This window comes from Bos indicus, chromosome 3 (assembly GCF_029378745.1).
Source record: "Bos indicus isolate NIAB-ARS_2022 breed Sahiwal x Tharparkar chromosome 3, NIAB-ARS_B.indTharparkar_mat_pri_1.0, whole genome shotgun sequence".
NCBI lineage: Eukaryota > Metazoa > Chordata > Mammalia > Artiodactyla > Bovidae > Bos > Bos indicus.
In genome coordinates this window covers 58385606-58412361 of record NC_091762.1, presented here as the reverse complement: position 1 = coordinate 58412361, position 26756 = coordinate 58385606, and the positions used below count along the sequence as shown (strand labels likewise).

The 26756-nt window shown below is 36.8% G+C and overlaps 1 protein-coding gene across 3 annotated transcripts in view; it reads right to left on the bottom strand.

Annotated features, from left to right (window-relative positions):
* Nucleotides 1–26756, bottom strand: part of COL24A1 (collagen type XXIV alpha 1 chain) — a 394910-nt gene that overhangs the window by 208488 nt on the left and 159666 nt on the right. For all 3 annotated transcript variants that reach the window (XM_070786184.1, XM_070786183.1, XM_070786185.1), the window contains one exon: nt 373–426. In XM_070786184.1, coding sequence (XP_070642285.1) covers nt 373–426 — 54 coding nt within the window. The remainder of the gene's footprint in view (nt 1–372; nt 427–26756) is intronic.

Here is a 26756-nt window from a genome sequence, read left to right as displayed (position 1 = left end):
CACCTCTTAAAAGAAATCCATTTTCAGTTACTTATGTGCTTTGCAAATACTGTCATCCTAATCTAAGCCTAGACCAAACCAGGAAAATCATTTCCAATAACCTAAACCCAAGAGACTGTATAAACATACTTCTACTCTAGGAGTATGTCTTTTGACACCAAAAAAACAACCAGACACGCAAACTACTTCCTGATTATTTTGAAACAAGGTCGAAAAGGTTTTTTAAAATGCACTTGAGACAGCTCAAAAATATTCAGAAATGTTCTGATATTTCTAAAGTATTTTTTTACCCATTCATGGAGATTTGAGAGTAGAAAACTATAGATACCATGCTCTTCTTTTTTTTCCTTTCTTTTCTGTTTTTTTCTTTACCTTTGATCCTTCAGGGCCATTTTGTCCAGGGATCCCAATATCTCCAGGAAAACCCTAGGGAACACAAATAATATAGGGAGTTTATTCCATAGCAAATTACTTTAAATTTATTAAGCATACAAAAATTCCCTTTGCCTTCCTTTGATGTCCAGTTAAAATGATTTATTCTCCTCAAAATTAATTAATTTAATATCTTTCAATATTAAAGATTGTTATGCAGTTGTCAGACAATGGAATGCAAAACTTACAAAGTATACTAAAATGAAGCTTACTTCATCAATTATTCACAAACAATCCTCAGACCCAAAGAAAATTCTCTAATCTAGTCTAAGAAATTTTTAAAATCATATTCAGAATCATTCAAAACTTGAAAAAAAAGACAAAAATATATGTAACAGGTCTTTTAAGTGTCATATGGGACACAGAGTCACCCAACAATTAGGAGAATGTACTTTGTTAGACTCACTGTTTACTAACTACACATTAATTCTTCTGTTGGGTAAAAAAGAAAAAAAAAACCCACAGGTTACAGCTTAATATACAGGATACTAATTAGTTTTACATCAAACTCAACTATCTTATTCTAACATTCCCATATTCAATTGTCTATAAATAGATCAAATGTTCTTTGAATTTATTTTGACATTTTACTGGTTCTATCATTAGTTAATGAATTGAATAAAATCTTTGACCTATGTTTATTTAATATGTGCCTGAAAATCAAAATATTACCTTTTTGGAAATTATACTTTAGCAGTCTAAAACAGTTGTTTCAAGAAATAAAAATGGACCAGTGTTAAATAAGTCCGTGCTGAGAAAAAGCCAAGGATGTTGCTCTAAAATGTTAGAGCAATATTCTTTCTCAAATAATACATTAGAATGAAATTCATCAGGATCAGTTTCAATACTGATATAAGTTAATAATTATACTTTCCTTATATTTTGTCACAGATAGTTATTTTAGTGTTTTTTTCTGACACGGAAAAAGGAATAAAAAGCAAGACAAGTAGAAAAATCATATCTTTAAAAGTTAAGAAGGCTGCAATTAAGTATGAATATCAGCTAGAAAAGACAGTTCAGTGGAGGGGTAAATATTATGATAATTAATGCCAACTAATAAGATAGACTAGCAAGATTGATTCTGGAAAACTCATCTTAGGGGAAAAAAATTGAAATTAAGTGATACCAATTCATCCAGTATGGATTAGGAAAGAAATGTCTTGTTTCCAATTTAAACTTGAGTTCTGTGGAGAAAATATTACTTGTGGATGTTTCTGGCAAGAGAAAAGGCAGTGGTAACAGAAAGACTGGACACAAGGTCAGATTTCTGGAAGCTTTGGAACAGAATACATTCAATTCAGACATGCTGATTGCTTTTCTAAGGGAAATCAGGGTTACCTATACCTTCTCTCCCTGGAGGAGGAAATGGCAACCCACTCCAGTATTCTTGCCTGGGAAATCTCTTGGACAGAGGAGTCTGGCAGGTTACAGTCCACGGGATCGCAAAGAGTTGGACACAACTGAGCATGCGCACGTGCACATGCACACACACACCTTCTCTGCCTTGAGTAATTTTTCTTTATCTTTCTTCATCTGCAACACTTACATTTTAAATAAGAGATTAAATAATATATTACTTGCAAATCTTTCTTTGACCTCCAATACCCTGAGTTAGGTCCCATCTAAGACTCTCACACCATCCTAGGGTCCTACAAGGTTACTTAACGTAGTGTTTGGCTGGTTTGCTATTCCTCATCAGATTATAACACAGGTATGTATAATAAATTATGTATGTTACATATATAATAAATTCCTTGAGAGCAACTTTATCTCTCCTAACCACCATATTCCCAGAAATTAGTAAAACACTTGGCACATAATAAATGTTAAAAATATTTTATTTATTTATTTTTGTTGAACAATGACGTGTTTGTTTCTTTTGTCAGAAAAAGAAATGACAACATGGCTAGTGGCTACTTTGGGCCCCTTGGTACCAGTTTACAACCACTGGTTCACAGCATCCTCATGGATAAATTCATAATTCCCATCCATCCAAAAGATGAGCCTAGAACACCTTATACTTGAAAGAAAACTGTAAAAAGTATAACATTTGTCATGTTAAAAGAACTGTGGGAGTCTGAAAAGGATCTCACCAGCCAGATGTGAGATAATATGAACTTCAATAAGGATAAAAACTGCAATGGATTGAAACGTGTCAAATGTTTAAATTCAAAAGTTCAAAATGATACAATAACAAAAAATTATTCACATTTAGAAGCTGAAAGAGAGCCAACTCATTTCCAAAACTGGTAAACAAAGGTGAAGAATCAAGCATTTATTCTACCTTTTCTATACATACTATAACTAACCAAAGAGCAGTTTAGGGGTTGTATTCCAGCCAATAAACCAAAAAAAAAAAAAGAGAGAGAGAGAGAACAAGAATATCACCATTTTGCAATACACTGCATGATCTAATGTATTAATATATAGGGAATTGAAGCATCAAAACTGTTACTGACATCACAGAATGATACTAGACATTTTGTGCTTCCTGATGAAAGAACACAGTATCACCCACAGTCTTGCCAAAAACAAACAAGCAAAACTGACTTTGGTCAGGCCTCTATATGTGACTACTAATTTGCAGGAAATACAGAGGAGGGAGAAAACATGCTTATCTACATCATGAGACTATAATCAGCAAAACCCAGGCTGTTGGAAACTCTACAGGTTAATGACTGGGGATCTTCAACAATTATAAAGTGGGGAAAAAACTATGGAAAAAAGAACTTTTAGACTGAAAAACACAAGACTTAAAAAAAAAAACAAGACTAAACAATAGTTTTAAAAGATGTGCACTTGAGTGATAAACTATAAAAGATAAAAGAGGAACTGCTTACTTTCAGAAGGAGAAAAGAGGCTTGTGGCTGGGTTGGTATCCATAAAAGTTTCTGGGGATAACTGGCAGTTCCATTCCTGACCTGTGTGGTAGTTGTAAGAGCATTTGTCTTATAACTGCATGTGATGTGCATTTGTTTTATATTTTTCAGTGGCTGAAATTTATGTTCAATAGAACAGTAAAAAAAAAAAAAAAAAAAAAAGAATTGTGACTTCTGGGTTAACATGGACTATGGAGTATATGCATGAACATTGGCTTCTTCTTAAACATGAAAACTATAGTAAAGGAATGTGAAAAAGACAAAAAGTACCAAAGATGAGGGAATAAGAGACAAAAGATGTCAAAAAATATAATCCTATATTATAGCCATGTAATTTGACTATTTTAAAATTAAAACTTTATTTAAAAGTTCAGAAGCACATCAATTTAGTTATTAAAAAGACGGAGGAAAAAATGCTCTTCAAATAGTATACCTTAGAAACTTGAAACTTGGCCAGAAAATATTTTTATTATATAAAAAATTCCATACCTGAATTTTTGGTATGGATTGGGTTACCATCAGGTAAAGATCTTACCTTTTAAATAATAATAAATTTAAAATATAAAAATCAGAGTTAACCTTGGTCAACTGTATTTTAATGATAATATATATCTATAAAAGAAATTCTTTAACTTTCACATTTACTGTTGAAATTGTAAATCAAATGACAGGACATGGCTACCATTGCCAACTAGCAAAATTTCAGAGAGCTTAGAAATTGAAAGATATAAAAATACACTGTTCAGCATTTATAACTTTCATTTAAAAAAACTACACTGGCATGAAACTATATAGAAAGAAAATTTTAAAATATAATAAAATGCTCTAATTCTGCTTTTTTCATTTAAACTATTTTGGTAAACATTGAAAAGTCAAAATGGTTTCTTCCACAACGCACTTCACTAGCTCTGTGGTCACATCACAACTGAAAACATAACACCTTACTGAGGAAAAGGACTAGGAGCCTGACTTCTGGAGATTTCTTTAAAAAAAAAAACTGTGATGTAACTGATATATAACATATTACTTTCAGGGTAAAACACCTGTATATACAGAGAAATGATTACAATAAGTCTAGCTAACATCCATCACCATCGTTATAATTGTGTATGTGATAACTTTTGATATGTACGCTCTTAGCATATATCATATATTTGTGCTATATATATATAGCACAAATATGTAATACAATATATAATACAGTATTATATTTTCAAATATAATACAGTATATATAATATATATATATATTTCAAATATATAATATTTGAAATTTCAAATATATAATACAGTATTATTAACTATCTCACCATGTTATACATTACATTCCTATGACTGACTTACTGGTTTATTTTAGCCTTTGTTGTCTGTGCTTCTGGTGTCAAAGAAAGAAAGAAAGAGAAAGTCATCACTAAGACTAATGTCAAGGAGCTTCTGCCAATGTTGTCTTCTATGAGTTTTATGGTTTCAGGTAGTCCAATCAAGCTTTATATCCAATTTGAGTTAATTTTTGTGTATAATGTAAGATAGAGGTAAAGTTTCTTTTTTTTTTTTGCATGTGCTGTTCAATTTTCCCCAAACCATTACTAAATGGACTATCCTTTCCCTCACTGTGTACTCGTGGCTCCTTTGTCATAGATTAACCGACCATATGTGGATGGGTTTATTTCTGATCTTTCTTTTTTTCCTTTCTATTTTGTTCCACTAATCTATGTGTCTGTTTTTATACCAATATCATACTGTTTTAATTACTAAACCTTTGTAATGTAGTTTAAAACTAGGAAGTGTAATGCCTCCAACTTCGTTCTTCTTTCTCAAGGTTGCTTTGGCTATGTGGGGTCATTTATGATTCCATGCTGGAGAAGGAAATGGCAACGCACTCCAGTATTCTTGCCTGGAAAATCCCATGGATGGAGAAGCCTGGTAGGCTACAGTCCGTAGGGTCACAAAGAGTCAGATTGTTTGTTCCATTTTTGTGAAAGATGCCATTGGAGTTTTGATAAGGATTGCACTGAATCTGTAGATTGCTTTGACAAGTATGGACATTTTAACAATATTAATAATTCTTCCAGTCAATGAACATGGAATATCTTCTCATTTATTTGTGTCTCCTTCAATTTCTTTCATCAATGTCTTACAATTTTCAGTATACATGTCTTTTAGCTCCATGGTTAAATTTATTCCTAGGTTTTTGTTTTGTTTTGTTTTGTTCTGAGGCAAATGGGATGGTTTTAAGTTCTCCTTCTGATATTAGTGTAATGAAACAACTGATTTTTTGTATCTTGATTTTGTATTTTGCATCTGCTGCCTTTTTAATAGAAATAGTTTAATCACCATTTTCTTATCAAGAAGCAGCAAACTCAAGAAGCTTTAAAAATAAAAAGTAAAAATGTGTCTTCTATTTTTGGACTTCTAATATTTGTTTACTGTACCAAGAAGAGTGATTCAGCATTCTCTCCAGTAAAAACAACGTTTTATTATTCTCTGATCACTAAAAGCTGGAGCCTAATTCACATCCATTTTTAAAGCAAAACATGGAAATTAAAGCACTAACAGATTCCATTAGTTTCCTAAGTCATAAAAGTAAAACATTGTCTTTCCTACTCTGGCAAAGTGTCCTAATAGGATAAATATAATGTTCTATGGTATCCATTGAGCACATTAGTATCTCTTTAATAAGGGTAGTAAGTCTATTTTATTTTGAAATATATAGTTCTTCTAGGTAAAAAAAAATAGTTTAAAATGGTAAATGGACAAATAATCCACAATAATTAATTCAATGGATAAACTAATTATCGTGTATCGGTAAAATGAAACAACCTGGATGTGGCAACCTGGATTAATCTCAAACACATTATGCTAAGTAAAAGAAGTCAGACCAAACAAGAGTACATACGGCATGAGTTCATTTACATACAACTTTGGAAAAATGCAAATTCATCTAAAATGCAAAAAGCAGATCAGTGGTAGCCAGTGAAGAGCTGGGCAGGAAAACAAAATGAGGGATCACAAAACGTGAGTACGTGTTGAGTTTGACAAATACCTTTTCTATCTTGATCTTGGTGATGGTTTCACAGGTGACACATACATGAAAAATTATGAAATTACACAATTTAAAATATACACCGTGGCTCAGATGGTAAATCTGCCTGCAATGCAGGAGACCTGGGTTCCATTCCTGGGTTGAGAAAACTTTCTGGTGAAGGGAATGGCTATCCATCTTTCATTTATATTTTACAATAGTTAGGCACATGGAGATATTCTGGAGCACTTCTTACCAGGTTAGTCAATAAGCAGCAATAAATGATGGCTACCTCCTTGATAAGGCCAATTGACAGGGACCGAGTAGGGAAAAAGTACAGAAGCAGCCTTATGTCAGAGGATGTAAACCAGGGAAAAATGGAGGATTCTGGAAGTAAGATTTATTTTTAGGGGAAACATCAAAAATTCAAATACTAAGAGAAATAATGGAGTTTCCAGTGGGTAGCCATTCCCTTCTCCAAGGGATATTCCCAATCTAAGGGTTGAACTCAGGTCCCCCACATTGTAGGCTGATTTGTTACCATCTGAGCCATGGTGTAAATTTTACATTGTGTAATTTCATAATTTTTCACATATGCATAACCTGTGAAACCATCACCAAGATGAAGATAGAAAAGGTTATTTGTATAACTCAGTACTGTGTGGATCAAAACAAACTGTGGAAAATTCTTTAAAAAATTGGGAATACCAGACCACCTGATCTGCCTCCTAAGAAACCTGTGTGTGGATCAAGAAGCAACAGTTAGAACTGGACATGGGACAACAGACTGGTTCAAAATTGGAAAATAAGTACATTGAGGCTGTATATATGCAGAGTACATCATGCGAAATGCCAGGCTGGATGAAGCCCAAGCTGGAATCAAGATTGCCAGGAGAAATATCAATAACCTCAGATATGCAGATGACACCACCCTTATGGCAGAAAGTGAAGAGGAACTAAATAGCCTCTTGATGAAAGTGAAAGAGGAGAGTAAAAGAGCTGGCTGAAAACTCAACATCTGAAAAACTAAGATCATGACATCTGATCCCATCACTTCATGGCAAATAGATGGGGAAACAATGGAAACAGTGAGAGAATTTATTTTCTTGGGCTCCAAAGTCACTGCAAACAGTGACTGCAGCCATGAAATTAAAAGACACTTGATCTTTGGAAGAAAAGCTATGAGAAACAGACAATGTAATAAAAAGCAGAGATATTGCTTTGCTGACAAAGGTCCGTCTAGTCAAAGCTATGGTTTTTCCAGTAGTCATGTATGGATGTGAGAGTTGGACCATAAACAAGGATGAGCACCAAAGAATTGATGCTTTTGAACTGTGGTGTTGGAGAAAACTCTTGAGAGTCCCTTGGACTGCAAGGAAATCAAACCAGTTAATCGCAAGGAAATACCTTAATATTCATTAAAAGGACTGATGCTGAAGCTGAAGCTCCAATACTCTGGCCACCGGATGGGAAGAAGTGACTCATTAGAAAATACCCTGATGCTGGGAAAGATTGAAGGCAGAAGGAAACAGGAACAACAGAGGATGAGATAGCTGGATGGCATCATCAACGCAATGGACAGGAGTTTAAGCAAACTCTAGGAGACAGTGAAGGACAGAGAAGTTTGGCATGCTGCAGTTCATGGGGTCACAAAGAGTCAGATATGACTGAAGGACTGAACAACAATAACCCACTCCAGTATTCTTGCCTGGAGAATTCCATGCACAGAGGAGCCTGGTGGGCTACAGACCATGGGGTTGCCAAGAGTCAGACATCAACTGAGGGACTCTCACTTTCACTTTTCATATTATAAATATATACCTCAATTATACCTATATAAAGCTATACAAATAAAAGCTAATTGGTATTGTGTGTTTTAGAAAATCATTTGCTCTTTGGTAAGCAACAGTTTGTTATGATTTGAAAGAAAGAAAATAGAGTTTATTCATTGAACTTGGCCCCAGATAAAATTTGTGAAATTCAGAATTTGAATAGTTTTGGAAGTAATAGCATATTCAATTATAATAGATTATATGGGCCAAAGAACTAAATAGACATTTCTCCAAAGAAGACATACAGATGGCTAACAAACACATGAAAAGATGCTCAACGTCACTCATTATCAGAGAAATGCAAATCAAAACCACTATGAGGTACCATTTCACACCAGTCAGAATGGCTGCGATCCAAAAGTCTACAAATAATAAATGCTGGAGAGGGTGTGGAGAAAAGGGAACCCTCTTACACTGTTGGTGGGAATGCAAACTAGTACAGCCACTATGGAGAACAGTGTGGAGATTCCTTAAAAAACTGGAAATAGAACTGCCTTATGATCCAGCAATCCCACTGCTGGGCATACACACTGAGGAAACCAGAAGGGAAAGAGACACGTGTACCCCAATGTTCATCGCAGCACTGTAATAGCCAGGACATGGAAGCAACCTAGATGCCCATCAGCAGATGAATGGATAAGAAAGCAGTGGTACATATACACAATGGAGTATTACTCAGCCATTAAAAAGAATACATTTGAATCAGTTCTAATGAGGTGGATGAAACTGGAGCCTATTATACAGAGTGAAGTAAGCCAGAAGGAAAAACGTCAATACAGTATACTAACGCATGTATATGGAATTTAGAAAGATGGTAACAATAACCCGGTGTACGAGACAGCAAAAGAGACACTGATGTATAGAACAGTCTTATGGACTCTGTGGGAGAGGGAGAGGGTGGGAAGATTTGGGAGAATGACATTGAAACATGTAAAATATCGTGTAAGAAACAAGTTGCCAGTCCAGGTTTGATGCACGATACTGGATGCTTGGGGCTAGTGCACTGGGACGACCCAGAGGGATGGTATGGGGAGAGAGGAGGGAGGAGGGTTCAGGATGGGGAACGCATGTATACTGTGGCGGATTCATTTTGATATTTGGCAAAACTAATACAATTATGTAAAGTTTAAAAATAAAATAAAATTTAAAAAAAATAAATAAAAAATAAAAATAAAGCATATATTTGGGGAAATTTCCACTTTTATGTTATTTTATCATATAGCTTTATTTTTTATTTATTTTTTAAATGTGAATTTGAGGCTCATTTATTCACTTCTCTTTAACATGTTGCCTAAGCATTTCCAGGGATACAAATAATTTTTTTATAATGTGACTTTAGATACTCTGTTATTATAGATGAGTGATATTTATGTCATCTGTCAAGTTTTTTCATTGATTTCTATATACATTGTGCATTACATACATAAGAATACAATATGATTTGGCTTAAATTTATTTTCTGGGTAGTTTATAAGTCTAAACAAAGTAGAGACGTTGCTTTGAAAAATAGTCATGTTGAGAAAAGATAAAATAAAAAAATCACTTAAGATAGGGTAACATACAAACTATGAATTCCTAGAGGGCAAAGTTATGCAAACCCTCATCTGGTGCTGTGCACACAGTACATTAAATAAATATATGATGGCTGGAATTGATGAACACATTAAAAACAAATTCTATTTGAATAATTATATTTTCAATTATGCAGTTTCCAAAGTTACCCTTTGTCTGAAAAAATCACCAATTAGTATATATTCTATAAATAGGATTAAAACTTTACATATGCAAACAAGAAACGAATGCACTCAGAGGGAAAGAGATTCTGAAAGGGAGTAATCTGGTTTGAGACATGGATCCAAAAAACAATCATAAGATTTTGTTCTTTAGCATTTGTGGAAGTACATGCCATGTCAAGGAATATACTGAGTCCAAGTACGAAAGTAATAAAAGAAGATTAAAATGATCCTTTCTGAGTGAGGATAATCCATCCAAAAGTTAATGCCAAAAAAAATATTTGAAAGGACAAAAGTAAAAAAATCAGTTTCTCAGTAAATTATAGAAACTAAACTGTAACACAGTGTGTAACTGCAAATTAAGAAACTGCTCTGTCTTCTGAGAAAACCACAAACAGAAAGCATGAGCTTCTGGAAAAAGAAATGCAGAATAAAGAATTCATCTAAGTATCTGGCTCGCTTTCATTTTCTTGCTGTTTTAGATCTAAAAATCCATCAAAACCAGATTTTTTTCATTATGATACTGTTGAAAATCTTTGCAAATGATTATTGCTATTTATATTTTTCCTTTTTGCAACTCTGTATGTTTAAGCAGTAAAAATAGCACAGCTGAACTCTAAATTCCATTTATATTTAACATTCTAAAAACTCAGCAGAGAAAATCCACAAAGATGATAAAATGCCTTACAAGATAGCATACACTCTCTCCTGAATAAAACTTTGCTTAAATAGTGTTCACAGTGTGTTTGAAGACACACACAAAAAACCCCCTTCAAAGTCAGCTGCAAGTCTTTTATTCTACAGAAAGCTATAGAAAACTATCACTAAACTTATAATTTTAAATAAATTATTTTGATCATTATTTGATACTTAAGTTTGGGTAACCTATAGTGACAAAGAGCAGTTCTGTAGTAGACTCGGGAAAGGAGGAACATGAAGATCAAAAGGAAAGATTACAAAGGTGAACAAAGAAACTTTGGGGTTTGATGGGTAAGTTCACTATTTTGATTTTGGTGACTGTTTTACAAGATAAACATATGTCAAGAATGATCAAATTATACAATGTAACTATATGCAGTTTTGCTGTATATAAATTATACTTCAATAAAACTGCAAAACAAAAGCAATGTTTTATATAACCACCTGTGTTTTTGGTAAACAATAGCTGTCAACCATTCAAAGAACCTCAGAAAATTTGTACTCAGATAAAAATCAGCGAAACTCAGACTTCAAAATGTTTTGGAGATAATAACATGACTGTGACTTGATACTTACCTTTAGATAAATACCACTGTGGGTACTCACTGTCTATGTATTTAACTCATTTAGAATTCTTATGAGCACCTTAGAGAGTATCTAGTCATTCCTTCCACATGTAGTTACTATGTGTCAAGCATTGTTCTTGGTACTGAGCATATGCTAGAGAAGGAAGATATTCCCTGGTTTCATAGAATGTATATTTTGGAGACTCTTTACTTAGATTCTCATTTTGTTGTAAGTTTGTGGCAGGGAGTGAGAATCTTGGTGATTTAAAAACTTGATTTCTATTGTTACTGGGAACTGGCATATATCAATTGCCCATGTTTGTTCTAAATACACAGCTATGGGCCAGCAGCTTCTCAGGTGGCTCAATGGTAAAGAATTCGCCTGCCAATGTAGGAGACGTGGGTTTGATCCCTGGGTGGGGAAGATCCCCTGGAGAAGGAAATGGCAACCCACTACAATATTCTTGCCTGGAGAATCCCATGAACAGAGGAGTTTGGTGGGCTACAGTCCACAGGGTCGCAAAGAATCAGACATGACTGAGCGCATGCACGCACACACATACACACACACACACACACACACATACTCACCCATGGGCCTGGGGAAGTCTGTGTTTTTTCTCATTCTCTCATTTTCCAAATGGAATGAATATTATGGCCATCTTGTTTTCTCTAATATCATATACTGACTAGTTAAGATGTAGACTTAACATCTGTGCCTCACTGAGAATCCACCTTACCCAAAGAACCTGGCCTTGGAGCTCAAAGCAACAACTGATCAATAGGTTGGGTTATCTTTCTTTGGAGAAAGAGGAATGTATTTTCAGTTATGTGGATGGCTGCAGCATATCACCAAAGGCATTTGAAAAACTATGTAAGTGGGAAGAAGGGTATATAGAGCATCAAAGGCATAAAATGTAGAGGACATTTCTTTTTATCTGCTCACCATCTCTTTGGGAAATGACCCTCGTCCCCAATCTGTAGTGTGTGTGCTTCTGGTCCCCATAGCAGTATTTAGGGGTAGGTAAATGATCCAAATCCTGCCAATTACAGGATTCCTGTTCCAGTGGATGTTGTGATTGATTTAAAGACGACCTAATCCCAGTCAGATTGGCTGCAGTCCATCTTAGAATTTCTGCTAGAGCTAAACAGAAAGAAGAGTGCTTTCCTTTTGCTAAAATTGATCACTCTGAGAGCAACATAACCCCAGAGTTGCCAAAATCCAGTTTCCACAGCGTGTTGTGAATGAAGCCAAAGGAGGTAAGTTAAGACTAGGAGATGAGGGTAGTTTGATTATATTCATCTAGTTCCTGTACCTAATGAAACCTCTTGGCACATGCACTGCTGGACTTCCTGACTACATTAGCCAGGCCTGAAAATTGGCTGAAAATTGTTTGAGTTAGATTTCTGTCATTTTTAATGGAAATAGATCTGACTAAAACACTGAACTATCTGCAGTTCTTTAAATACACATAGCTTCATCATATACCTGTTCTGGAATATCCTTGCCCTATGTTTGCATTTGGTAAGTCTCTACTATTTCTTCATCAACCAACCTTCTTGGAAGTCTGTCTTACCTCCCTGCCCCAGGTTCCTTCATCACACAATTTGTTACCAACTCAATTATATCATGATCTGTGAAGCTTATCATAGTTCCTCTTCGTCAAAATCACCAACTTGTTCCTTTATATTCCTACAGAACTATTAACATGGCTTTTTAGTACTTAATGCACTATATTATAATTTGTATGTGTTTCTTTATTCCAATATGTGAGCTGAGGGAGGGAAATGAATGTCTCTTACTCATCTTTATACCTCCAACATTTAACTTAATATGTTGCTGGAGACAATGCTCCATAGTCTTGAATTTTGCACCTTACACAAATGAGGTACATAGCTTTCCTCTTACCAGTCTCTCTTCAGGGAATTTTGCATAGTAAAGAGATAATGTCTTCCCCTACAGCAAAAGGCAATAATACTTATTGTCCAGATAATAATGTCTTTCTCTGGAACCCATTATTTTTTATAGCTGCCCATTATAAAAGATCTAGCTTACCTCAGCTCAAAGTTCCTCTTACATAATGCAACCCACTGCATATGCAAATATCATCCAGCTCTCTTTACATCACCCTCTGAGAAATGAAGATCACTGAGTCAGTGAAAAAAATGTTGATACTCCAGCAACTACTACTGCTGAGAGTAATAAACGATCCTTTGTCTCTGTCCCAGGAGCCTTGTGTGTTCTCTCAGAATCTATGAAATGGTTAAGCTAACTTGTTGCCTTGCCAATAGGATAAAATATCAGATCCTTCACAGTCCTTGATGGTTCTAGGGATGGGAAGGAATACTGGTGGAGAGATAGCTTTCTGGAAGAGAACGTATGAGGGCTTCACCAGATGATAACAGGATAGGATATGGGAAGAGTTCATGGGAACTGGCAGTGAACATGACCAAACTGTACAGTCAACCAGGCAATAAGCTGTCCCCAACTATACTACCTGCTAAGAGGAGGAACTGGGAAAGATGGCTATAGACCAAGTACTGGGGGTAGGAAGTACCTTCGGAGACAGTTGACCTAGTTGTTGTTAACTCTTATTTTGGATGGAAAGATAATCCTCATCAATCTGTTGAGCAGCCTCAGGTCTAACTCACTGAAACAACAGTACTAAGTACTATTATTAACAGTAACTGATAAGATTTATCCTAGGCTGGCAGAAGTTTCTATTCCCTTTCAGACAGCATGGACTACCATCTAAACTGAGTATGAAAAGATAGAAATGTGTGAATACTAATGGGATCGAAAAAGCAAGAGAATCCCAGAAAAACATCTACTTCTGCTTTATAGACTATGCCAAAGCCTTTGACTGTGTGGATTACAACAAACTGTGGAAAATTCTTCAAGAGATGGGAATACCAGACCACCTGACCTGCCTCCTGAGAAATCTGTATGCAGGTTAAGAAGCAATAGTTAGAACTGGACATGGAACAACAGACTGGTTCCAAATCGGGAAAGGAGTACATCAAGGCAGGTATATTGTTACCCTGCTTATTTAACATATATGCAGAGTACATCATGCAAAATGCCAGGCTGGATGAAGTCCAAGCTAGAATCAAGATTGCCGAAAGAAATATCAATAACCTCAGATATGCAGATGACACCACCCTTATGGCAGAAAGTGAAGAAAAACTAAAGAGCCTCTTGATGAAAGTGAAAGAGGAGAGTGAAAAAATTGGCTTAAAACTCAACATTCAGAAAACTAAGATCAATGTATCTGGTCCCATCACTTTATGGGAAATAGATGGGGAAACAATGGAAACAGTGAGAGACTTTAATTTTGGGGGCTCCAAAATCACTGCAGATGGTGATTGCAGCCATGAAAGTAAAAGACACTTGCTCCTTGGAAGGAAAGCTATGACCAACCTAGACAGCATATTAAAAAGTAGAGACATTACTTTACCAACAAAGGTCCATCTAGTCAAAGCTATGGTTTTTCCAATAATCATGTATGGATGTGAGAGTTGCACTATATAGAAAGCTGAGCACTGAAGAATTGATGCTTTTAAACTGTGGTGTTGGAGAAGACTCTTGAGAGTCCCTTGGACTGCAAGGAGGTCAGACAAGTTAATCCTAAAGGAAATCAGTCCTGAATATTCATTGGAAGGACTGATGCTGAAGCTGAAACTCCAACACTTTGGCCACCTGATGTGAAGAACCGACTCATTGGAAAAGACCGTGAAGCTGGGAAAGATTGAAGGAGGGAGGAGAAGGAAACAACAGAGGATGAGATGGTTAGAAGGTATCACCAACATGATGGACATGAGTTTGAGTAAGCTCCAGGAGTTGGTGATGGACAGGGAGGCCTGATGTGCTGTAGTCCACGGGGTCACTAACAGTCAGACATGACTGAGCGACTGAACTGACTGATAGGCAGAAAGCAGGCAAATCAATACAACTGGTTTACCTGGGAGATGAGGGGGAAGATTCCATATTTTTTTCCACAATACCACTGACATTAGGATTGGCTGGCTACTGAATACTGTTTCTGACACAGCTTGGAATCAAAGGCCTTATTCAACTGGCACCAATCTACTTTTTACAACTTTATCTGTCACTCTACCAACACAAGGGATCTGTATCAGCTAGCCAGTTTTAGACACTGTCTGTAAATCCACCATGAATATTGTTCAGTACCTAGATGTCCATCTCTGCTCGTGTGATTTACCCTGTCTGTACTGCCCTCCTGCTTTTCTGCCCTTATTCATCAACAGTCTAATTCAAGATCCATCGTTTCCATGAACTCTTCCCTAATTATTCTATCTCATGTTAATCTCTTTCTACTAATACTGAACTATAATAACTATTCTAATTCTCACATGATGTCATTATCATTATGTAACAGTATATGTACATATCTTGTCTTTCTCAAGCAGGCTGTAAATTTCCCCAAATTATGGATAATATATACATTTTCAAATATATCCTACTGTGTTCACTAGGCACAGCCATGTCCACCATAGGAACTCAAGAAATAATTTTTTTTATTGACTGATTTAATCACATTTTCTTTCAGCACTACCTTCTGAGTAACAACTAGGAACACCAAATTAACCCAACAAAACCCAGGTGGTAAAAGATGCCAAAGACCTAATTGGTTTAAATGAAGGGAATTCATAAGCACTAAGTTCTATTCAATTCATGTAGCTGACCACAGGCGGCCTTATTCTGGTTAAGTTCACTAAAGTGCTAAAACAGACATTTAGAAGCATGGCTTGACTTTATATGAGCAGAGTCTCCAAATGAACTTCAGTTTTGGTTTCTAATGAAGACCACCCTGGTAGAAAAAGAGGACCCACTTCATGTCCACTTCTGCTATCTCCGTGATTAGTGGTCACTTGTGCAATAAACAACTGGCTTCATTTACCAAGAACATCATCCAAAATTCAACTACTTGGAAATCGCTGTAGCCCAGGGAGGTTAACAGCTGAATAAACAAACATTCTAACTATCCTGCTACCAAATTTGAAGGTGGTTCACTGCCAGAACTGGGAGGAAGCATAAGGTCAGCGCTCAAAACTGATATTATTATGGTTAAAGAAAAAGAAAAGAGTCTGGCACAGTATTTTCCATATGTTTTTATAAAAGACAAAGAACTATTATGGAAAAAATTTAAACTATGCTTTTTTTTTAATTAAATGTATTTATTTTGATTGGAGGTTAATTACTTTACAATATTGTATTGGTTTTGCCATACATCAACATGAATCTGCCATTGGTATACACGTGTTCCCCATCCTGAACCCCCCTCCCACCTCCCTCCCCTTACCATCCCTCTGGGTCATCCCAGTGCACCAGCCCCAAGCATCCTGTATCCTGCATCGAACCTGGACTGGCGATTCATTTCTTATATTATATATGTTTCAGTGCCACTCTCCCAAATCATCCCACCCTCTCCCTCTCCCACAGAGTCCAAAAGGCTGTTCTATACATCTGTGTCTCTTTTGCAGTCTTGCATACAAGTACATGTTTTGAGACACCTCTAATATTTATAAGTCTACAAAAAGCTGAATGCACAGGTATATTTACTTCTTTGTTACAGAAATTTAATAATTCACCCGGAATAAGCAAAATGCTAAGAAGCAAGAAAAAAACTTAAGTAGTCTGAAGTGACATTTGTTCAGATGATCTTTAATGATGAACAGTTTTTTCAATGCCAATGTCAAATTCTACAACTCAAAATTCATTGCATAAGTTTCAGCTTTCTGTTTAGTGTTGACATGTAAATATCCTTGAGAGGGAATTATATTGCCCTTAGCTGTTAATCAGTTAATGATGGGAGTGAGATATATTTCTCAGGTCTTTCTCTAAAAATAGGCTTTGACAAGAAGGGTAAATTATGGAAGGAAAAAGATACACTTGTTGTTTGAAATAGATAAGAACTCATGCCCAAGAGGGAAACAATACACACAGGAGAGACCAGAGGCCTCAGGAAAGAAATTCTTTGGCTATTTCATAATTTTCTCTGAGAACTACACTGATCCTAGACTATTAAAGAACGACCTGATTTTCTATTTTTATCAAAGCTAATTAATCTTGATATTTGGGAAAAAGAGACAGTGGGGGCTTTACACATTTTGAATTTAGTATTTAGTTCAGTTCAGCCGCTCAGTTGTGTCCCCATGAACTGCAGCATGTCAGACTTCCCTGTCCATCAACTCCTGGAGCTTGCTCAAACTCATGTCAAAGCTCTTTTAAGTTAAGACTTAATCTAATTCACCATTTTTTTGTTTGTTTTAGTGATTAACATAAAATAGGTATCTCTAGGACTTCCCTGGTGGTACAGTGGATTAAGAATCCACCTTGCAATGCAGGGGACATGGGTTTGATCCTTGGTCCAGGAAGATTCCACATGCAATGGAGCAGCTAAGCCTGAGTGCCACAGCTACTGAGCCAGTGAGCTGCAACTACCAAAGCCCTTGTGCCCAGAGCCTGTGCTCCTCAACAAAAGAAGCCATCAATGTGAGAAGCCCACGCACTACATACAGAGTAGCCCCCGCTCTCTGCAGCTAGAGAAAGCAAAGAAGATTCAGTGCAACCAAATAAATAACATAAAATAAAAATAGGTATCTCTAAAGGATCTGTTGAAAATTAGTAACTTAGATTTGGAATTTCTCTTAAAGAGGAGCCAAAAAGGCAAGGGTACTCCTATAGTTAGGCGGACCTTTGGTTCTAAGGACCAGCCAGTCACTAACATCTACATGGGCTTCCCTGATGGCTCAGTGGTAAACAATCTACCTCCCAGTGCAGGAGATGTGGGTTCAGTCTTTGGGTCAGGAAGATCCCCTGGAGAAAAATATGGCAATGCACTCCAGTATTCTTGCCTGGGAAATACCATGGACAGAGGAGCTTGGACTGCTATAGTACATGCGGTCAAGAGTCAGATGTGATTTAGCAACTAAACAACAATACACATCCACATAAGTGCCAATAAAATTGTATGTGGAGAGACTGTCAGAGATTAGTACCATCATTCAAGATCTAAAATATATAGGGTTTGTGCTCTCTATTAGAGCACTGTTTAATTTGTCAGACTGGCCCCTACAGAAATCAGTTTTACTCTGCAGAGTGACTGTAGACCACCACAGCCCCAGTTGCAGCTGCTGTGTCAGATGTATTGAATAATATTATCACCCAAGCAGATGATTGAGACCCCCTTCACATGGTGTGTAATCACTGATTTGGCAAATGCACCCTTTTCATTTATGGTTTTTAAGAGATTGAAAGGTAGTTTACATTCATGTGGGCCTCTTTCAGTCTAGAAGTATCAGCAGTTCATCTTTACAGAGACAGGTATTTTAGTTAAGTGTGCCTCTCCTCCCTTTATAGGTTTAACTAGCACCACTATCTAGGGGATTACAGAATACCTGATCCACAGGCATGGATACCCACAGAGCACAGCATCTCTACATTGAAGGAGATATAAAAGTGACCCCCATGATACGATCCATTTGTCTTAATCCACCTTGTACCATTTAGAGGTAGCCAGTCTCATGGAACATTGGAACTGCCTTCTAAAGTTATAACTGAAGAACCAGCTCAGAGGATGTTTTGTCTCTAATAGGAAGGATACACAAGTTTGGGAACCAAGAAGTAGAAGTGAGTGTGGTCCTATCTGCCATCACTTCTAGTAAAACAGGATAATTTCTGCTTTCTGTCCCCACAATCTTGGACTTCACAGGGATGGAGATCCTGATACCCAAAGAGGCTCTCCCTTGACAGGAGACATAGCAAAGCTCTTAATAAACTAAAAATTATGGCTGCTACCACAGCACTTTAGATTTTTTATGACAAGATATAAGAAAACAAAAAGAGAGGCCACCAACTTGGCATAGTTAATTGACTGAAAAACAGGAGGAAAAGGAGGAAAGACTGCTTCATACCAAAGAGGCAGGAAGGAATTTATGTGGAATACACGTGATGCAATGGAACTCCAAACAAAAGTTCATGCCCTAGGTTTTGGTTAACCACTAGACAAGTCACCAAGGCCTACTGAGAAGAAGGTGAGTGTGAAAGGGATTTGAAATGGATAGTGAAGGAGGGAGAAATAAGTACCAGTTGTGGCCCCAATTGAAACTGGATCGACAACAGCCATAGTACATCCCATTAAAACAAACAGACCTATTAGACCAAAAATAAGTGGTGAGACAGCACATGAAAAGAGGCTCAACATAACAAAAACAAACAGCCCAATAAAAAAAGGACAGAAGATCTAAATAGACATTTTTTCAAAGAAGACATACAGATGGCCAAAAAGCACAAGAAAAGATGTTCAATATAATTAATTATTAGAGAAATGCAAACCAAAAGTACAGCGAAGTATTACTTCACACTGATCAGAATGGTCATCATCAAAAAATCTACAAACAATAAATGTTGGAGAGGGTGTAGAGGAGAGAGAACTCTTCTACATTGTTGGTGGCAATATAAATTGGTACAACCACTATGAAAAACAGTATGGAAGCTCCTTACAAAACTAAAAATAAAGCTGCAATATGATCTAACAATCCTACTCATGGGTATATATTCAGAGAAAACCATAATTCAAAAAGGTAAATGCACTCCAAAGTTCACTGCAGTACTATTTACAACAGCTAAGACATGGAAGCAACTGAAACATCCATCAACAAATGAAAGATATATGTATATACAATGGAATATTACTCAGCCATAAAAAGAATGAAATAATGCCATTTGAAGCAAAATGAATATAGTTTCTTATGCTAAGTGAAGTTAGAAAAAGACAAACATATGATGTCATTTATATGTGGAGTATAAAAAAATGATACCAATGAACTTATTTTACAAAAAAGAAATAGACTTACAGACATAGAAAATAAATTTATGGCTACCAAAGGGGATAGTGGAGAGGAGCAGGGAGATAAATTAGTAATGAACATATACATACTTATGGCAGAAAATGAAGAGGAACTAAAAAGCCTCTTGATGAAAGTGAAAGAGGAGAGTGAAAAAGTTGGCTTAAAGCTCAACATTCAGAAAACTAAGATTATGGCATCTGGTCCCATCACTTCATGGCAAATAGATGGGGAAACAGTGTCAGACTTTATTTTTGGGGGCTCCAAAATCACTGCAGATGGTGATTGCAGCCATGAAATTAAAAGACGCTCACTCCTTGGAAGGAAAGTTATGACCAACCTAGATAGCATATTCAAAAGCAGAGACATTACTTTGCCAACAAAGGTCCGTCTAGTCAAGGCTATGGTTTTTCCAGTGGTCATGTATGGATGTCAGAGTTGGACTGTGTAGAAAGCTGAGCGCTGAAGAATTGATTCTTTTGAACTGTGGTGTTGGAGAAGACTCTTGAGAGTCCCTTGGACTGCAAGGAGATCCAACCAGTCCATTCTGAGGGAGATCAGATTTCTTTGGATTTCTTTGGAAGGAATGATGCTGAAGTTGAAACTCCAGTACTTTGGCCACCTCATGTGAAGAGTTGACTCACTGGAAAAGACTCTGATGTTGGGAGGGATTGGGGGCAGGAGGAGAAGGGGACGACAGAGGATGAGATGGCTGGATGGCATCACTGACTCGATGGACGTGAGTTTGAGTGAACTCCGGGAATTGGTGATGGACAGGCCAATCATAGGCCTGGCATACTGTGATTCATGGGGTCGCAAAGAGTTGGACACAACTGAGCGACTGAACTGAACTGAACTGAACTACTATATATAAAATAGGTAAACAAGGACCTACTGTGTAGCACAGGGAATTCTACTCAATATTCTGTAATGACCTAGATGGGAAAAGAATCTAAAGAAGAGTGGATAAATGTATATGCAAAACCCATTCACTTTGTTTTACACTTAAAATTTACACAACATTGTAAATCAACTAAACTCCAATAACAATTTTTTTAAAAATTTAAAAGAACTACATGAGGTGATGGATGTATTAATTATCTTGATCATGGTAATAATTCCACAATGTATATCAAGTCATCACATTGTATACTTTTATAAATATAATTATATTTTCTGATTATCCCCAGTTATTTTTCAATGAAGTTATAAAATATCATAGAACTTCTTATCATTAAAACAACATGACAACTGTGTAGGAACAGACAACCATTCAAGTGGAACAGAAAACAAAGTTCAGACATAGACCCCAAAACCATTAAAATTTAGTATATGATAAGGGTGACATCTTAAAATCACTGCTGCGAAGACAAATTGCTTAACAAATGGTTCTGGGACAACTGAGAAGCCATTTAGTAAAAGATAAACTTAAGCATATATATCGCAATATTCACACACACACACACACACACACACACACACACAACCAAGTAATTTGCTCAAGGTACTCAGGCTACCTCCTCAAATCTCATTCAGAAGACATCAATCCCAAGCATCGTATTTTTCAACGATTAACTTAAGCCTTTTGCCATTCAATAATTAACAAAAGCTATCTCAGAAGTATATACCTAGGACCATCATTTTGGTCCCTTATTTAATAACTTTTCCTGGATTGTACTTTGACATTGTTATCAATCTATGCTCAAATATGGAAATCACACAATACCATGAATTGCTGCCCTTCTTTTGTACAAGCAATACATTTTTAACCAAGGGAGAAGAGAAGCCTAAAACTGACTGTTTCATTGTTTTGCCCCAGTACAAAGTTCAGACTCAAGTTTGCAATTAATTTCTAATAAATTGTACTGAAAGTTGTAGCTATGCTGTGTGTTTTTCAATCTCAGCTGAGTTTTTAATTCAAGTCAGAAACTATGTTAATAGCCCCCAGTCCCTTCCCCGGTTACTCTTCACAAAACTGTTTGAGTACCTTCCTCTTGCACACACAAATTACCCCCACTCTTGGGATTTACTCTCCTACTTACAGAGAACACAGACTCCAATCCTATTGACCTCTTTCAACATCTTCCTTCTTTTGAAACAAACCCCTACACTTGTGCTCTGCATAACTTCTTTATTCTCAATCTTCCTTGCTTTTTAAAAATGCACTGAAGTCTTTGAATTTCCCTCTAGGGTTTGGGTGTTGCTTTAGGTACAATATTGGATTTTATAGTGATTTGTTACTCAATTCTAAATATTTTCTAATTTCCATTGTGAGTTTTTTTTATTCTCATGATGTTTTTAAGTTACTGAAGTTTATATACTGCTCTTAATATTGTCAATTTAAAACTTAATTATACTGTAAACAGAGAATGACATTCACCTTCTGGAGGTGAGTGTCTAGGAATAGTATTTTTGAATCTTGTTTCACAAGTCCTAAATAATTTCATCTATTACAATTGCTTCATTTAATACTTCTATGTGGAGTACTATATCAACATGTTTCTCTAGTTCATTTGAGTTTCAAGTCTACAATTTTCTATATATTTATGAGACTGCTGCTAAGTTGCTTCAGTCGTGTCTGACTCTGTGCGACCCCATAGACTGCAGCCCACCAGGCTCTGCCGTCCCTGGGATTCTCCAGGCAAGAACATTGGAGTGGGTTGCCATTTCCTTCTTCAATGCATGAAAGTGAAAAGTGAAAGTGAAGTCACTCAGTCGTGTCCGACTCTTAGCGACCCCATGGACTGCAGCCCACCAGGCTCCTCCGTCCATGGGGTTTTCCAAGCAAGAGTACTGGAGTGGGGTGCCATTGCCTTCTCCAATTTATGAGACTAATTTCCTGTATATCCCATAGGCACTTTAGCCCTAACAAAATTAAAACCAAAGCATTATCTCCACCCACCCTAAATATCTTCCTCCTTTTTTATTCTGTTTTGAGAATGAAGATCTGCATTCTCCCCAACTGTTCAAGCCAAAATTATTACATGCGTCTTTTATTCCTTTCTCATATGAGTTGAATGAACTGGACTGTGATTCAAATGCTGTGAATCATATTTCCTAATTATCTCTTGGAGCAGTCCTTTCCTCTCTATTTTTACAGGCCCTCATCATTAGCCCCTTGGCCTTGCATTATCCTCCCAAATAGCCACAGTCTTGCCACCTCTCCTTTTTCTCCTCATTGTCATCTCTCCCTGTCTCTTTCTTTTCTTTGTTCCATCTATCACTTATACATTGAAATACATTTCTGATAATTGTATTCCTTTGGTTAAAAATTTTTGATCAAAAACAGGATAAATTCTAAATATAGCACAATATATATGATTGTTTATCTGAGAAAATTCATCTACTATGCAATGAGAAACTTTTCAGGCTTGATATATGATTAAACATGCTGTTTTAAATTCTTAGACATACAATTCTATTAAGAGCCTAATGTCAAGAAAGATTTAAATAGAAGTGCTGCCTTATATTGGAGAAGGCAATGGCACCCCACTCCAGTACTCTTGCCTGGAAAATCCCATGGGCGGAGGAGCCTGGTAGGCTGCAGCCCATGGGGTCGTGAGGAGTCGGACACGACTGAGTGACTTCATTTTCACTTTTCACTTTCATGCATTGGAGAAGGAAATGGCAACCCACTCCAATGTTCTTGCCTGGAGAATCCCAGGGACGGGGGAGCTTGGTGGGCTGCTGTCTATGGGGTTGCACAGAGTCGGACACAACTGAAGTGATTCACCAGCAGCAGCCCATGGCAATTAGTTATAGAAGCCCTAGCTTCTTCTTCATAAACTATTTAAAATAGGTAAGCAGTGGCCACAGGACTGGAAAAGGTCAGTTATCATTCCAATTCCCAAAAAGGACAATTCCAAAGAATGTTCAAACTACCAGATCATTGCGCTCTCTTCACAAGCTAGCAAGGTTATGCTCAAAATCCTTCAAGCTAGGCTTTAGCAGTACCTGAACCAATAACTTCCAGATAAACAAGCTGGGCTTCAAAGAGGCAGAGGAACCAAAGATCAAATTGTCAACATTCACTGGATTATGGAGAAAGCAAAGGAGTTCCAGAAAAATAACCTACTTCTGCTTTATCAACGAGGCTAACACTTTTGACAGTGTGGATCACAACAAACTGTGGAAAATTCATAAAGAGATGGGAATACCAGATGACCTCCTGAGAAATCTGTATGTGGATCAAGAAGCAATAGTCAGAAACAGTCAAGGAACAACTGACTAGTTCCAAACTGGAAAAGGAATATGACAAGGCAGTATACTGTCACCCTACTTATTTAACTTACATGCAGAATACATCATGCGAAATGTGGCTGGATGAAACACAAGTTGGAATCAAGATTGCCAGCCAGGAAAAATATCAACTTCAGATAAGCAGATGTACCACTCCAATGGCAGAAAGTGAAGAGGAACTAGAGTCTCTTGATGAGGGTGAAAGAGGAGAGTGAAAATGGAGAGGAGAGTAAAAGAGGAGAGTGGCCTAGAATTCAACATTCAAAAAACTAAGATCATGGCATTCAGTCCCATCACTTCATGGCAAATAGAAAGGGAAAGAGAGAAGCAGTGACAGGTTTTATTTTCTTGAGCTCCAAAATAACTGCAGATGGTGGTGTAGCCATGAAGTTAAAAGAAAGGAAAGCTATGACTAACCTTTCCTACTTGGAAGGAAAGCAGCTTTGACAAACCTGCTGCTGCTGCTGCTGCTGCTGCTAAGTTGCTTCAGTCGTGTCCGACTCTGTGCGACCCCATAGACTGCAGCCCACCAGGCTCCTCCGTCCCTGGGATTCTCCAGGCAAGAACACTGGAGTGGGTTGCCATTTCCTTCTCCAATGCATGAAAGTGAAAAGTGAAAGTGAAGTCACTCAGTCGTGTCTGACTCTTCGCAACCCCATGGACTGCAGCCCACCAGGCTCCTCCTCCATGGGATTTTCCAGGCAAGAGTACTAGAATGGGGTGCCAATGCCTTCTGCGTTGACAAACCTAGATAGCATATTAAAAAGCACCTGACAAAGGTCCGTATAGTCAGAGCTATGGCTTTTGCAGTAGTCATGTATGGATGTAAGAGTTGTTCCATAAAGAAGTCTTGAGCACCAAAGAATTGATGCCTTCTAGCTGTGGTGCTGGAAAAGACTCTTGAAAGTCCCCTGGACTGCAAGGAGATCAAACCAATCAATCCTAAAGGAAATCAACCCTGAGTATTCATTGGAAGGACTGATGCTAGAGGTGAAGCTCTAATACTTTGGCCGCCCGATGCGAAGAGCCGATTCATTAGAAAAGACCCCGATGCCGGGAAAGATTGAGGGCAGGAGGAGAAGTGGGCGGCAAAGGACAAGATGGTTAAATAGTATCATTGACTCAATGGAGATGAATTTGAGCAAACTCTGGGAGATAGTGAAGGATGGAGGAGCCTGGCGTGCTGAAGTCTATAGGGTCACAAAGAATCAGGTATGACTTAGCAACTGAAGAACAACAAAAGGAGGAAGAATTGGTATTTGCTGGGACTCAGTACCTTCCAGGACTCAGACAGTTAGGCAATGATCTGAATGGTGACTGAAAATCATAAAATTTCAAAAGCAACAGAGAAAAAATTTCTGGAAAATTAAGTGATGAGTGAAAACATGGCCCATGCGTACTTTAACCTGGCTTTATAAAGAAAAGTGTGGTTTTTAAACCACACTGATAGCAAGGAGATGACACACTCCTTCTAGGATACATACCATATGTAACTAAAATTACAATACAGTAATCCATATTTGTAAAAATAACCTTTAAAGATAATAAAAGATCAGTTAGACTCTATATCCTCAGTATGATGAAGACAGGTAAATACGATTCATTCCAGGAATGTTTTCATGACAAATGATTAAAAGAATGCAGGCTCATAAAAAAATATAAACATATTAGTCAGTTAATTACTACTTTAATTGTCTGTTAATAATACATTTTATTACTATAAACAATTTCATTCCCCCAGCATTATGACATCAATACATTGCTCTATTTTACCTCCTATTACCTATTATCAAAACTAGATGCAATTACGTTGTTTTGATTTTTGAACCATTAACCTCTAATATGTTTTTAAATTAGACAGTCAATAAGAATAGACAATTGCTAAAAGAAATTAGCCAATTATGAAAGACAGTTGTGGAGTAAGAAACAGACCTTAGAGTTTACCAAGAGAAGGAGAAAGCATCAAGATAGTACTATTCCTAGAAACTCCACCTACTGCTTTGACACTATGGGGACTTTATTGATCTAACTTTTTTTATTGTGAAGCCAAATCCACTTTCTCAGTGTCACTGCTGCATCTATGACTCTGAATTAGATGTGAATGTGTATTTATATGTTTTGTTGTTGTTTAGTTGCTCAGTCATTCCAACTCTTTGTTCCCCCATGGACTACAGGATTATATATTTATGTATGCCTATATTTTGGTTTATATTTTTGAACTAGGGTGAGCTTCAGAAACTAATCTCCATGTAGTGTATATTTGACTCATCAAATGATTTTTTTAAAAACTTGAATGTTTCATTTCATATGTGTATGTCCTATGCAGTCTTGCAGAAAAGAAAAAGCCCCTCTACATCAAGGATTAAGCCAAAGTAAGAATTTCAAAGAATATACTATACAAGCAAATCTTATGCATGTACTACAGACTCACTCATGTTTATTCTAGAATATGAGATGCAAATGATATGCACACATTAAAAAATT